General features: G+C 60.2%; 1 protein-coding gene across 2 annotated transcripts; it reads left to right on the top strand.

Annotated features, from left to right (window-relative positions):
* Positions 1 to 582: 582 nt before the first annotated feature.
* On the top strand, positions 583 to 14,191 carry LOC111161167 (guanylate cyclase 2D, retinal). 2 transcript variants are annotated; one of them, XM_022524711.1, is made up of 19 exons: positions 583 to 1,318; positions 1,414 to 1,718; positions 3,914 to 4,265; positions 4,607 to 4,691; positions 4,901 to 5,003; positions 5,353 to 5,454; positions 6,747 to 6,827; positions 8,262 to 8,465; positions 8,546 to 8,702; positions 9,164 to 9,313; positions 9,858 to 10,006; positions 10,489 to 10,652; positions 10,742 to 10,934; positions 11,126 to 11,300; positions 11,576 to 11,674; positions 11,810 to 11,904; positions 12,018 to 12,103; positions 12,221 to 12,330; positions 12,899 to 14,191. In XM_022524711.1, exons 1-18 carry the CDS (start codon positions 583 to 585, stop codon positions 12,312 to 12,314), a joined length of 3,330 nt encoding a protein of 1,109 aa, XP_022380419.1. In that variant the 3' UTR covers positions 12,315 to 12,330; positions 12,899 to 14,191. The 2 variants fall into 2 exon arrangements, with proteins under 2 accessions (XP_022380419.1, XP_022380418.1); XM_022524710.1 differs by lacking the exon at positions 12,899 to 14,191 and having other exon boundaries at positions 12,221 to 12,510.
* Positions 14,192 to 14,680: the final 489 nt, after the last annotated feature.

The following is a 14,680-nucleotide window of genomic DNA, read 5'->3' on the forward strand; positions in this document are numbered from 1 at the left end:
AGCTAGGATAGATCCTGCCCGGGGGAGCCCCATCCTCCACCAACTCCACCCTGCCTGATTAAGGGACCCTAATCAGCTTGGGGAGATTAAGGGCTCCGGACAGCTGTTCCCACACCCCCGCCCTGGGCCCCGCTGGCAAAGGAGACCTGTGGGAGGGCGTCAGAACGGGGATCTGCCCTGTGACCCCTCACCCGGGGCCTGGGCCCAAGCCCCGGACTTTCCGGTGAGTGGTAGAGGCCCCTCTACAGGGACTGGCGGGTCCCTTCTGCCCCAGATGGAGCTGAGGAGGGCATGAGCGTGTCTCCACTGACCCCTGATGGCCTGAGGAGGGAGGAAGGGCACGCAAGAGGGGAACAGGCAGCAGGAGAAGCAGAGGGGTTGGAGGGGGTGGTGCAGGGGGCTTGCAGGCCATGCTCTTGATCCCCAAAGAGTCGTCCAAGCCAGAGGAGGGGGCTGTGGAAGTGGATCCATGTCCCGGGTTAGTTGCGCTTGGAGAAACTGGGGCGTTGCGGACAGAGCCCTAAGAGAGTTCTGGGGGCTTCACCTGCTCATCCAACCCCGCTTCTTCTTCAGAAGCCGGCGATGAGCGGGAGCATCCTCCCTGCGGGTGGGCTGCCGGACCCCCTGCTCTGCGCCCCCGCGCGGTGGGCTCTGTCCCTGCCCCGCGTCCCCGGCGCCCTGCCCTGGCCCCGGCCTCGGCTCTGGCTCCTGCTGCTGCTGCTGCTCCTCCCGCCCCCCTCCGCCCTCTCCGCCGTCTTCACAGTGGGGGTGCTCGGCCCCTGGACCTGTGACCCCATCTTCGCCCGCTCTCGCCCGGACCTGGCCGCCCGCCTGGCCGCTGCCCGCCTGAATCGTGACCCGGCGCTGGAAGGCAGCCCCCGCTTCGATGTCGCGCTGCTGCCCGAGCCGTGCCGGACGCCGGGCTCTCTGGGGGCGGTGTCCTCCGCTCTGGGGCGCGTCTCGGGCCTCGTGGGGCCGGTGAACCCCGCAGCCTGCCGGCCGGCCGAACTCCTAGCCCAAGAGGCGGGGGTGGCGCTGGCGCCCTGGGGCTGCCCGGGGGCGCGGGCGGCAGGCACGACGGCCCCCGCCGGGACGCCCGCAGCGGACGCCCTCTACGCTCTCCTCCGCGCCTTCCGCTGGGCGCGCGTGGCCCTGGTCACCGCGCCCCAGGACCTGTGGGTGGAGGCGGGACGCTCTCTGTCCACCGCGCTCAGGGCCCGGGGTCTGCCCGTGGCCCTGGTGACCACCATGGAACCCTCGGACGTGTCCGGAGCCCGGGAGGCCCTGAGGAGGGTCCGGGATGGGCCCAGAGTCAGCGGTAGGCTCCCCTGCAGGGTGCGGGGGAGGGGGAGGCGGTGCAGGCCCGCAGGCAGCCGGGCGCTGTGTTGAGCCGGGATCTCCGTCGCTCCGCAGCGGTGATCATGGTGATGCACTCGGTGTTGCTCGGCGGCGAGGAGCAGCGCTGCTTACTGCAGGCTGCAGAAGAGCTGGGCTTGGCTGATGGCTCCCTGGTCTTCCTGCCCTTCGACACTCTCCACTACGCCTTGTCCCCGGGCCCGGACGCCTTGGCCATGCTCGCCAACAGCTCACAGCTTCGTAGGGCCCATGATGCGGTGCTCACCCTCACGCGTCACTGTCCCCTGGGAGGCAGCGTGATGGACAGCCTGCGCAGGGCCCAGAAGCACCAGGAGCTGCCCTCTGACCTCAATCTGGAGCAGGTAGAAGGACCAGGGAGGTGGGAAGAGGAGAGCTGGAGGGGGAAGAGAGCAGGAGATGGTGGAGAGAGGAGAGGAGGATAGAGGCAATGAGGAGAGAAGTTGATAGAGTCAGTCCAGTCAGAGGATGGCATCAGTAGGGAGAAACTAACCAGCAGCCCTACCTGTTCTGAAGTTTCCTGGGGAGTGTAGAGACTCTGGTCTTGCTTGGGGCATCTTTGTGTACTGGGATTGCTTCCAGAGTGAGGGCATGAGACCTCCCAAACCCAGCTCCAAGCAGCGGACCCTAGTGAACTCTACCCTGCAATGTTGGCCGTCTGCTTCAAAGGAAACCCACTTCCAACACAGTCCAGAATACGCTGCTGGTGTCCTTAAGAGAACAGGGAGAGGGAAGGTTGCAGATCCAATCTCCATGCCCTGTTTAGAGATGTTTCCTCTGGGGCTTCATCTGCTGGTCATAATTTTTTGAGAGCCTTGACCTCTTGTGAGAAGCAGAAAGATCTCTAGAAGGAGCAGGGAGCTTCCGTGATCATTGAGATCCACAATGTACTCCCGACAAACAACTAATACCCAGGATTCCCTGGGATTCCAGAATCTCAGTTCAGACCTTCTAACTCTATACCATTCATAGAACGGGGAGGGGGCTGGACACCACTAAGACAGAAGGGGGTTTAGATGTCAGTGGGCAGCAAATTAACCACCACAAAGGTCCCACTCAAAGGGTTGAACTTGAGAGACAGCTGTGAGATATTCCCCCCACCAATGCCCCTAGTCTCCTCCAAGAGGATTTGGGGTAGACAATGGGAGAAAGGATGGGAAGAGTCAATAAGAAGAGGAGAACAAGTGTCAGTTAAGCACAGTGATGAGATGGGATGGGATGGGATGGGATGGAGGGGTGAGTGGAGGAAGTGATGAAAAAAGCATCTTTAGTTCTCCCTAACTTGCACAACCTTCCACCTAGCTCCCTGTGAGACCCCTGGAAGTGACCCTTGATTCCTCTCACCTTCCCGGCCCCCACCCCCTCACACACACATCCAGACATCAAGTCCTGTCACTTTTACTTGGTAAAAGTCATTTGAATCCATCCACTTTCTCCATTCTCATCGTCACTGCCCTGGTTCAGGCCATGGCCCCTCTGACCTACATCTTCAAACAGAATCTTCCAGACAGTATCTGCTTCAGTGCTTACCTGCCCAGGCCTTTCTCCACCCAACGATCAGTTCAAACTTCAGAAATTGGACAAATCTGAGTGTGTCACACCCCTGTTCAGAGCCTCCCAGGGACTTCTCTTGCCTGGGCTAGTTGCAGATCTCTTCAGGTGGCTGACCAGGTCTCCTGCCCCTCCCCTCTCCCAGATAATTCTGACTCCCTCCCTGAATGATGGTCACTTCTTCTGGACGTCTTCTCCTCCTCCCTCCTCCCTGCTACCTTCCCCCATGGCACTGCCTTAGCCTCTGTGTCTGACTCCCCGCCTAGAAGAGAGATTTCCTTGGGATAGGGACTCTATCTTACCAATATCCCAGTATCGCCTACTGCTTTACACAGTGCCTGGCACTGGAAGAGATGGGAACTAGGAAAAATAAGCTTGATGAAATGGGGTGATAGCCTTGGGGGAAGAAAAGAAGGAAAATAGAAGATAGAAGCCAACCAAAAGGTAGGAAAGGAGGCTTTTAGGTGAATGAGAGGTAATGATATTAACAACAAAAGCAGGACAACCAACAGGAAAGGGGAGGGAGGAGCTGTCAATGGTGGAGAGGAGTACCCAGCTGTGAGAAGACCCTGAGAACCATGGAAAGAGGGAAGGTCAGCCAGGAAGAGGGGAGAGAAGAGAGCCAATGGGGAGAGAGGAAGAGAGAGCCAAAAGGGAGAGGGGAGGAGAGACCCATTGGGGGGAGAGAGGAGAAGAGAGCCAATGGGAAGAAAGAGAAAGAGAGAGAGAGCCAATGGGGAGAAAGAAGGAGAGACCCAATGGGGAGAAAGGAGGAGAGACCCATTGGTGAACGAGGAGGAGAGAGCCAATGGGGAGAGAGGAGGAGAGAGCACCCTGGGCACCGGGAAGCTCTCTAACACGAACCAGGTGTGAACAGTCTATACACGGAGGCTTGGGGACTTGAAAGACGCCGTGAAAGGCTAGGTGGGCCAGTCCGCCCGCTTGTGGGCGGTGTCCCCAAGCCCTGAGCCGTCCTCTCCTTCCGCAGGTGTCCCCACTCTTCGGCACCATCTACGATGCGGTCTTCCTGCTGGCGGGGGGCGTGGCGCGGGCTCGGTCGGCCTCAGGGGGCGGCTGGGTGTCTGGAGCCGCGGTGGCCCGCCACATGCAGGATGCCCGGGTGCCCGGCTTCTGCGGGGCCCTGGGAGGAGGCGAGGAGCCTGCCTTCGTGCTGCTGGACACGGATGCGGCCGGGGACCGGCTCTTCGCCACATACGTGCTGGACCCCACCCGGGGCTCCCTCCGCTCGGCTGGGACCCCGGTGCATTTCCCTAGAGGAGGAGGAGCCCCCGGGCCCGACCCCTCGTGCTGGTTTGAGCCACACGTCATCTGCAACGGAGGTGAGGGCGAGCACCCCAACCCCCACTGGGACAGTCAGCGCTGACCCTCCACAAAGTAGTGAAAGAGAGTGAACTCCCCTCCCGTGACTCCTTCCAGGTCCTCCTCAGGCCCCTGGCTTGTGCAGAACCCCTGTCTTGCCAAGCCCCCATACCCCTGTAGGAACCTTTCTAGCATTGCCAGAGGCTCGCCTCTGCTGAACCCATGGCCTTTCCCGAGACCTCATTCTGGGCTCCCATCCACCTTTGCTAGAACCTTCAGGATTTGACATGACTGCACCTGGATAGAGAGGGTGCTCCCCCTGGCCGCAGGGTCCTCAGCCTCCCTCCTCTCTCCTCTCCAGGAGTGGAGCCCAGCCTCGTCTTTACCGGCTTCCTCCTGGTGGTCGGGATGGGGCTGATGGGGGCCTTCCTGGCCCACTACGTGAGGTGAGTAGGGGACGAGCATGGCTCTCCTCCTGTCACAGCTGCATCTGGGCAGCAAGGGAGGGCTGGGGGAGAGGGGGCGCCCCAAGGGGTGGCCCGCCAGAGGTTGTTTGGTTTGGGGGTGGCTGCTTTTCCCTGAACTGTTATTCCCTGCCGGCCTCCTCTCAGGGCTTTTGGTCCCCTCTGAGCAGATGACATCCTTTCCCTACCAGGCACCGGCTACTTCACATCCAGATGGTCTCTGGCCCCAACAAGATCATCCTGACTCTGGACGATATCACCTTTCTCCACCCGCACGGGGGCAGCACGCGCAAGGTGGGGGAGGCGGGGAGGCAGGGGGACCTTTGGCGGAGAGCCAACCCTCCAAGTGTCCTTCCCTGTGCATCTGTCCCCCTGCCCTGTCCCCCTACCCTCTGCCCCCACGCATGAAGGTCTGGCTTCTGGCCTGGCTCCCCGCTGTCCCTGCTGCTTTCCTGGGGCAGCGTGAGGCTCCAAGAAAACAGACCTGTTTGTCTTGCGAACTGTAAAGGGCAGCGCAATTGGGAAGTAATGTCGTCATCACCTTCCCTAATAAAGAGTTCTTCCGCTCCCCTCTGTAAACCCCAGAACTCAGCCTGACCTCAACCCGGGACTCTGACCCCTTGCACTGACCTCTGCCCTCCAGGTGGTCCAGGGGAGCCGATCGAGTCTGGCCGCCCGCAGCACGTCGGACATCCGCAGCGTCCCCAGCCAGCCCTCGGACAGCTCCAACATTGGCATCTATGAGGTGAGCCTTACCCCCGGCCAGGCCCAGCTCCAGTCCCGGAGTTGCATCGTACCCTGCAGGCCCCCCGGACATGGTGATAGGAGCCCAGGAGGGTTTCTGGGAAGAAGTCATGGGTTCCCCAAAGGGGAGGGTCTGGGAATCCTTCCTGCCCCAGGATTTCGTCTTAGCCTTTACCCAGATGAGTCCTCCTTAAAGGCCAATCCCAGTGGCTCAGAGGCTGGAGGCTGACTCGGGGTGGGGGGTGGGGGGTGGGGGTACTGGGACCACGCAGCCTGGTGTGTCCACTGAAGCCATCCCCTGTCCTGTTGGGCGCCCCGGGCCCTGGCCCTGTCCCCTCAGTGATCCAAGACTTCAGGTTACCAGAGGGTATGGGCCTCCCCAGAAAGGCTGGGACAAAAAGTCCCCTGGGAAGTGGTCTCATGGTCATAAAAATGACATTTTCAGGACATGGGCTTGTTCAGTTTGGGGAGTTTCCAGACCGGGCTATCCCCAACTCAAGACAGACCCACGTCTTGGCCCCAACCCAATATTGCCACCCAGTTCAGCTCAGACTCAGGGACAGCAAGCCTTAGAGGGGGAAAAGAAAGTCACAAAAGAGCGTTAGGATCTTTACTGTGGCTCAGCCAGGCTGTACATGGTGGGAGGCGGGCAGAATTGTGAACAGAGTCAGAGAGAGCTGGGAGAGCTCAGCTAATCAGGAGGGCAGGATGGAGATTCAGAGTTCCACCCGAGCGACAGGTCACAGAGAAAATGCGGGGGCTCCTACCGGGTCACCTGGGTCCCCATGAACCAGCCGGACCAATAGCTGAGGACGGGGCAGCTCAGAGCCTGGAGGGGAACTGCCTGGCCTTCGCTGTTCGACTATAATAAAAAGCCTGATCTTCCCAGACTCCTGACTCCTTAGCATAGTGCTCTCTCATGGCAACAGAGCGTGCCAAGGACTGTGGTTTCAGTGCTATATGTGGTGGTGATGGTTTGCTTAGCAAGGCTGTTGGTGGGCACATCTGAGGGGGTGAGGACAGCCGTGCAAGGCAGGGGCTCCCTCCCAGCTGGCCTCAAAGTGGACCCCCAGACCTCAAGCCCTTCGTTACTGAGGCTCTGTGTCACAGGGAAGATGTGGGCAGGGACCAGAGGAAATGGGGAGGCCCTAGGGCTCCTCGCCATGCAGGGTTTTAAGAAACTGAGTTCACACAAGGCAAAAAAAAAAAAAAAAACAAAAAAAAAAAGAAGGAAGGAAGAAAGAAAGAAAAAAAAAAGAAAAACTGAGTTCACTACTCCCATCTCTGCTCCAGGGAGACTGGGTTTGGCTGAAGAAATTCCCCGGGAATCAGCACGTTGCTATTCGTCCAGCCACCAAGACAGCCTTCTCCAAGGTGAAAGTGGGCCCATGGTGGGGGGTATGGGGTGCGGGGTGGGGTGGCCATCATTTCCTAACTTCCTTGCCTTCTCTTTGCATCTGGGTACAGAAGTAGACCCCAGTGTGGGAGAGACCAGTAGGTCTCGGTGGAAGTGTTCCCGCCTCTCTAAAGCAGATTTCCATGCTCCTTCATAAAACTAGCCCTTTCTTTTGGTGTGCTTGTCATGATTGATCATTGTGCATTCAGTGTGGGCCTGCCTATTTTTTTTTAAAGATTTCTTTATTTATTTTAGAGAAGGGGGAGGGGCGCAGAGAGAGAGAGAGAGAGAGAGAGAGAGAATCCCAAGCAGACTCCCTGCAGCGGGGCTCGATCCCACGTCCGTGAGATCACGACCTGAGCCGAAATCAAGAGTCGGACGCCCCGCCGACTGAGCCCCCCGGGCGCCCCTCTGGTGTATTTCTTACCTGCCTCCTTCATTGGTCTGTAAGCTAAGTGAGGGTGAGGACATCATTGCCGCATCACTGCCTGTTTGGCACCCAACACGGTGTCTGGGACGTTAGAGAGACGTAATGAATGTTTGTTGAGTGAATGACAGAAAGTTAAAAAGGGCTTTCCAGTTTCGTCCAGCCACTTGCACAGCATGGCTTAGTGAACACATGCTAAGCGAAGGGGACAGCTGGCAGGCAGCCTGTAGACGGGCTTAGTCTGGCCCTTTGCCCTTACGGCCCCCTTGCATGATGCAGCCCTGGCCTGGCCTCCTTCCCTGCGGCCTCCACCGGAGCTCTTGGCCACAGCTGCAGAGGGACTTAGGGTCAACCGCTAAGTCACCATTTAATGGCAGGCATCTCAGATGAAAGGAAGCCCCCCCACTGGACTGGAGGAAAGTGAGAAAGGACAACTGTTGGTATTTCCAGCTCGCCCAGACTGGAGGGTGGAGGGGCTGTCCTCCTCTGGGACCACAGCTTAACTGCTCAGTCCCTTCCTCCCTAACCTGGGGAAGCTGGGAGTCTCGGACATTTCTGACACAGTGACAGAACCAAGCGAGGTGGCCCTGGGACGTGCCCCGCACACCCAAGTCTGGTGCTTTCTTTGAAAGCAGGGAGGCTTCTGCCGGGTTCTCTCTACGGGGCTGTTACATCAGAAGGGGAGGGCGCTGGCCAGGGGGGCTTCTCCATGGATTGTTTCCCCCTAAAGCCCAGCAGTTCAAAGTCTCACCGCTAATCCAGCAGAAGGTGCCCGGGTCCTGGTTCCCCAGGCAAGGTTGCCTTTTCAGTCCTAACCTGAAGCTAAAGCCTGGCCGCCTGGGACTCTGAAAGAGAGGTGATCTGTGGAAGCCAGCCCCTCTGCACCCCCAGGGACCTTTCCATTCCCCATTCTTATCCCATCTTCTGCGCTGGGACACTCAGAAACCGGCCTGAGTAACAGGTCTCCTTCCCACGTTGCTTCCAGCTCCTGGAGCTCCGGCACGAGAACGTGGCCCTCTACCTGGGGCTCTTCCTGGGCACGGGAGCCGGTGGCTCGGCTGCCGGGGAAGGCATGCTGGCTGTGGTCTCAGAGCACTGCACCCGGGGCTCCCTCCACGACCTCCTCGCCCAGAGAGACATCAAGCTGGACTGGATGTTCAAATCCTCCCTCCTGCTCGACCTCATCAAGGTGTGTGGGGTGCGGGCGTGGCGGGGAGGACGGGGCAGGGAGCCGCGGGGCTGAGGCCGCCTTCCTTCCCACTCCTCCAGGGAATGAGGTATCTGCACCATCGAGGTGTGGCCCACGGGCGACTTAAGTCACGGAACTGCGTGGTGGACGGGAGGTTCGTGCTCAAAGTCACAGACCACGGCCAGGGGCGACTGCTGGAAGCGCAGCGGGTGTTAGCGGAACCTCCCAGAGCCGAGGGTAGGATTCCAGGGCTGTCTCCCGCGTGGAAGGGCACCCCCAAGATTCCCATTATTTCCAGGGTCCCTCCTCCCCGCCCTACGCCCTCACATGCTCTCCAGTCCACAGCCCCTGGACGTGGCTCCTGCACGGAGAAGGTCTTGAGACTTTTGAGATGAGAAGGGTGGGATCCGTGACTGGGGCGGGGCGGGGGCGTGGCTTGTGCCTGAAGGGCGGAGTCTCCTCTGCGCTCCGCTGGGTCTGAAGGGAGGAGCCTATTTTCGAGGACCCTGCTCTCTCTAAGGTCCGCGTTGGCTGGCTGGTAGTTTTTCCTGGGAGGGCAGCTGCAGGTAGCCGGGCCAGACTCAGGCTGGGAGTTCGTGAGTGGGTGCGGGCCTGGCCTTTCTGGTTAGAAGGGGGGGGTCCGTCCCCAGCGCCCCCAAGGCCCTCCACATGCCCACGCCCCCTTCCTCGGACCCCAGACCAGCTGTGGACAGCTCCGGAGCTGCTTCGGGACCCGGCCCTGGAGCGCAGGGGAACGCTGGCCGGTGACGTCTTCAGCCTGGGCATCATCATGCAGGAGGTCGTGTGTCGCAGCACGCCCTACGCCATGCTGGAGCTGACTGCCGAGGGTACGCCGCCCTCGCGCGTGGGCCTTTGGACTAGAAAGGCGGCCTGCTGTGAGGCACAGCCTCGTCTGACCCAGCCTCTTTTTCCGAAAGCCCGAAGCTGAGGCGTAATTATGTGGTCCTCCCTTACGTGGATCTGAAGGGCCAGGGCAGTGGAGAACCGAGCACCGGGATGCACGGGGTGGCTGTTAGACCTCTGTCCTCGTCCTGGCCCCAAGCCTCTCCTCCAGCTGGGGGAGCAGGCTCCTCTCTTGTTCTTAGGGGCCCCAGGGAGGCGGCAGTGTTGGGAGAAGGGCGTGAAGAACGGTTGGATCTGGTTTAGATCCTTGTTCGCCCCAACCTTGATCACCCAAACCTCCCTCTTGTTACGTGCAACAGCGTTCCGCTCTGCCGCCCCCCAGGGTTCAAGTCCTCCTCTTGCTCCACCGACCCTCCCCTCCCTGCAGCCAAGCTCTGATTTAGAGAACCCCCATCTAGTGCCCCATGTTGGGCTTCGACAGTCAGGTCAGAGTAGAGGTGGACTCTCCTGGCCCCCTTATGCCTCCAGAAGTGGTGCAGAAGGTTCGAAGTCCCCCTCCGCTGTGCCGGCCCTCTGTGTCCGTGGACCAGGCACCCATAGAGTGCATCCAGCTGATGAAACAGTGCTGGGCGGAGCAGCCAGAACTCCGGCCCTCCTTGGACCGCACCTTCGAGCAGGTCAGGGGCTGGGATTGGGCTAGGGCTGGGCTGGCCCTGTGCCAACAGCCTGGGGAAGCAGAGGAGCAGGATGTCTGATCTCCAGGCTATCTCCCAGAGGGGTAGTCTGAGGACTGGGGGTAGGCGGGGGCAGAGTTAGAACAGGGGCTGTGGAGGCCTTTGGAGCTGGAGACAGAGCTCTAGGTGGGAGAAATGTTGGGCACAGGGTGGCAGAGAGACAACTGGCCTGGGAGTCCAAAGGCTGGGCTGGTTCCGGTGCCTTGTCAATTGCTAGCTGACGGTAGCTGGCCTCTGGGAACCCCCGTTTCCATTAGGCCTCCTGCTAATGCATGAAAACACAGGGCCTGGCATCCCCCGGGGGGAGGGGATGGTTGATGAGTAAAAGATGAAGGGGGAGGGGAGGGTTGCAGGGACCAGGCACGATCCCGCTGCAGGCAAGGGTCATGGCGGCCCAGGTCCCACCAGCGTCCTCCTGCCCCTAGTTCAAAAGCATCAACAAGGGCCGGAAAACCAACATCATCGACTCGATGCTGCGGATGCTGGAGCAGTATTCCAGCAACCTGGAGGACCTGATCCGCGAGCGCACGGAGGAGCTGGAGCTGGAGAAGCAGAAGACAGACCGGCTGCTCACACAGATGCTGCCGCCGTGGGTGCCCGTGGGAGGGGCGGGGGGCAGCGGGAGAGCAGCCCCTCGGGCGCGGCCCTGGCAGTCACCCCGCGGCCCGCCACCCCTAGTTCTGTGGCCGAGGCCCTGAAGATGGGGACACCTGTGGAGCCTGAGTACTTTGAGGAGGTGACACTGTATTTCAGCGACATCGTGGGCTTCACCACCATCTCAGCCATGAGCGAGCCCATCGAGGTGGTGGACCTACTCAATGACCTCTACACGCTCTTCGACGCCATCATCGGCTCCCACGACGTCTACAAGGTGGGGTGAGGGGGCGATGGCAAGCCTTTTGCAGTGCTTCTGTCCCTTCTGCCAGGCCCCTCCCCCCACCCAGGTTGGAGGCCTCCCCCAGATCCCCGCATTGACCCCCGTTGAGGTCCCCTGCCAAGGGACAATGGCTTTGCGGGGTAGAGGGGCGCTCAGAGCTGAAGCCGCATGACCCGTTCCCTCAGGTGGAGACAATTGGGGACGCCTACATGGTGGCCTCGGGGCTGCCCCAGCGGAACGGGCAGCGGCACGCAGCTGAGATTGCCAATATGGCTCTGGACATCCTCAGCGCCGTGGGCTCCTTCCGAATGCGCCACATGCCCGAAGTGCCCGTGCGCATCCGCATTGGCCTGCACTCGGGTAACTCCCGGGCCCTCAGGCTCATCTTCTGCGGCCGGCTCCGCAATCCCGAGACAGGATGCCAGCTTGCAGAGTGGGGGGTGGCGGGGGGTGGGGGTGGTCATTTGTCTTGAAGCCACCTTCGACACCCCATTGTGACCAAGAGGTACCCTGAGAGTGTTGCCTTGGGGAGCTGGTGGAGATGGGGTGCCAGCCTCCCCTGAGGTGCTAGGTCGCCCCCCCCACGCCCCAGCCGCAGCCCAGACCCTGGCCACCCACCCTGCGCGTCCCTGCAGGCCCGTGCGTGGCGGGCGTGGTGGGCCTCACCATGCCGCGGTACTGCCTGTTTGGGGACACGGTCAACACCGCCTCACGCATGGAGTCCACGGGCCTGCGTGAGTGGGGCAGGGCGGGGCGGGCTGGGGTGGGGGGCGACTCAGGGAGCTTTGGGAGAATAGCTGGTGGGGAGGGGACGGGGGAGGGGCCGCGGGAGGGGAGTCCCGAAATCCCCGCCTCCTCTGTCATCCCAGCTTACCGTATCCACGTGAACATGAGCACCGTGCGCATTCTTCGCGCTCTGGACCAGGGCTTCCAGACCGAGGTGCGAGGCCGCACGGAGCTGAAGGTGAGGCTAAGCCCCGCCCCGTCCTGCGCCCAGGCCGGGTTCCACTCAGACCTCGAGATCCACGCGATCCCCACCCAGCCGCCTAAGTGCTCCCCTCGCACGTGTTTCCCCAGGGCAAGGGCGCTGAAGACACGTACTGGCTGGTGGGCAGACGCGGCTTCAACAAGCCCATCCCAAAACCGCCCGACCTGCAGCCTGGGTGAGGAGCCAGCCTCCCGGCCCCTTCACGCCTTCTCCCTTCTCCGGGTCTCCTGCCTGGTGCCTGACCACGTGTTCCCAATCGCCTGCCCTGAAGCTGCCGCCCTCTCTCCCGCAGGGCAAGCAATCACGGCATCAGTCTGCAGGAGATCCCCCTCGATCGGCGCCAGAAGCTGGAGAAGGCCAGACCAGGCCAATTCTCCGGAAAATGAGGCCGAGCCGGCACAGGTGCTGGCCCTCTGCTCCCAGACACCAGTCTCCCCTCAGACTCCGGGGTGGGGTTTGGGGGCTACCAACCTCTGGGAGATGCTTTCAGGGGAACAGGCACCTCTTCCCCAGCCTTAGGGCCTAGCCCCTGCCTGTTGAACTTCTCAACCAAGCCAGATATACCCATTGCTATCTGAGTGAGCTCAGGTTTGTTCCTAAACCCAGGGATTTTCCCTGAGAGGGAAGCACCAGCTGCAAGGATTCTAGCTCAGTAGGTCTGGAGTGGCCCAGGAATCCAGACTTGAGAACCCCTGTACACATGACCTGAGACCTCTCCTCTGATCCCCCACTGCATTAACCAGGCCTCCCTGCCTGGCTGCACAGGCTGTGCACTGCACAAGAGACAAAACTCTAGGGAGCACCATTTAGCAGAAGACAAGATGAATGTTGTCTCTAGAGTTCTGTTAGGGTAAAAGCCCTGCCCTCTACCTTCCTTGAAGAAGCTTTAATCCATGACCCTCCCCTTCCTAGGTGAACCCCCATGACACCTTTCCATGATTTCCCTCTGAGACACTCCTCTTTCTCTTAGGAGCATTCTGGAAGGTCCTTTTCCTGAAAGTTGCTGCTATAGGTGACCAAAACTCTGGCTAACACCAGTGGCTTCTAGCCAGCTCTGCCTCAAAAGATCCTGGGCCTTTACAGGAGCTGGTTGCAAACCCGCTGTGTGACCTCAGGAAAGTCTCATGTACTCTCTGGGCTTGGGTTCCCCCTCCATGGTGGAATAAGAAGTGGCCTGGGTGGCTTCCGCACTGCCCTGCTCTGACAGCTAAGCGTCAGCATCCTTGGCCTGGGGATATGGGGATGACACGGGGATGCGTGTCACTGGGCTTGTGGCCTCCAGCTCCAGTGCCTCTGAGCCCATCAGGAGAGGGTGGGGTGGGGCTTCTCCACTTTCCTGGGCCTCCGGAGGCCCCAGGAAAGAGGGTGTGGGATTGGTCCTGTTCCTCCAGAGCAGGTTGTCTTGTGGCCTGAGGATCAGCTTCTGTCTGGCCTCCAGCATCCTTCCCTTCATCTGTCCCCCGCCTCCACCCACCCACACACACCTGTCAGAAACCAGCTCCTCCCGCGGGCACAACTGTGACCGGCCCAAGTGCAGAGAAAAGCTGGCTTCAAGGCTTTGGGGAAAGGAAAGGAAACAGGCTGCACAAAACCTTTACTAGCTAGACACCCTAGGAATCGTAGTATTCCCTGCTTACGTGGGCACCGCTGAGCGGGTGGGTGGGACAGACCATCCTATCCTCTCTGCTTAGATCTTTCCAACAAGTACCAACAACCACCCCACCCCACTGGTCCCGCTGAAGCTGCTTTTGCAGAACCGTGATGTCCCGGAGCCTGGGCAGGTGCCCCATTCACTCCAGGTGTCATTCCACTGCTGCAGACCCTGGCAGGCGTTAGCGGCAGCCGCCCAGAAGGCCACTGTAGGTAGTGAGCGTCTGATCCCCGGAGGTCTGCAAGCAGCAACATCACGGGCCAGGGACACAGCAGTCAGGGAGAACGCGGAGGTGGAAGGACTAATGAAATCCTCGGGGACACAGAGCGCGGTTGGCAGGAGCGTAGCAGTGACCCCAACCTGGGGACTTGCTAGAAAGGCAAGTTCTCCCTTCGAACGGTCCCCGCCCCTTCCCCGAGGCTCCAAAACGCCAAGATCTTCTGAACGCCCTTCCTTGCCCTCTGTCGCCTGTGGGCATGGGAGCTCCTGGAGGTGGTTTGGCCGCCTTGCAAAATCCAATCCGAAATCCAAATCCGCAAGCTCCCAGTCCTCCTCCCGGTCCTGAAGGTTGAGAACCACTGTTAGGAAATCGAAAATCCAGCCTGTGTATCTTCTGGTTACTTGAGGTGGTGCCGCTAGAGTGAGTAACGTAGCGCAACTGAAAAAACACTTTTAAGGAAGTTTGGAGATGATGAGTTAAAGTTGTTTGTTTGTTTTTTTAAACCCTGATGCGCGCACACAGTGGTTTTTTTTTTTTTTTTTCCAATTACATACATTCTTAAATACCTCTCTTCAGATTTTCTCTGTACTTGGGTCCTGGGGATTAAGGGCAGACCGCATTGCTGGCACTGGGCTTGACAACGTGATCCCAGCCGTCACTCCCCGTCTCTTCCCAGGCCCCCCTCCATCCTCACCCCTCCCAGAATCTCCCCCTCTCACCCTTTCTCTCACCTTCCATCCCACCTGTGAGGATGGCCTGTGATTCAGGGGAGCCTCCGGGCAGAGCTGACCGGGAATCACCTGGGCGAGACTAGCAGGGGCAGGCTGGGGCAGGAAGGAGGAGGAGCCGGGGCCCAAACCTGGTTAGGGGTAGGGGCGGAG

Source organism: Enhydra lutris, unplaced genomic scaffold (genome assembly GCF_002288905.1).
Source record: "Enhydra lutris kenyoni isolate GAN:26980312 unplaced genomic scaffold, ASM228890v2 scaffoldscaffold82, whole genome shotgun sequence".
Lineage (NCBI taxonomy): Eukaryota > Metazoa > Chordata > Mammalia > Carnivora > Mustelidae > Enhydra > Enhydra lutris.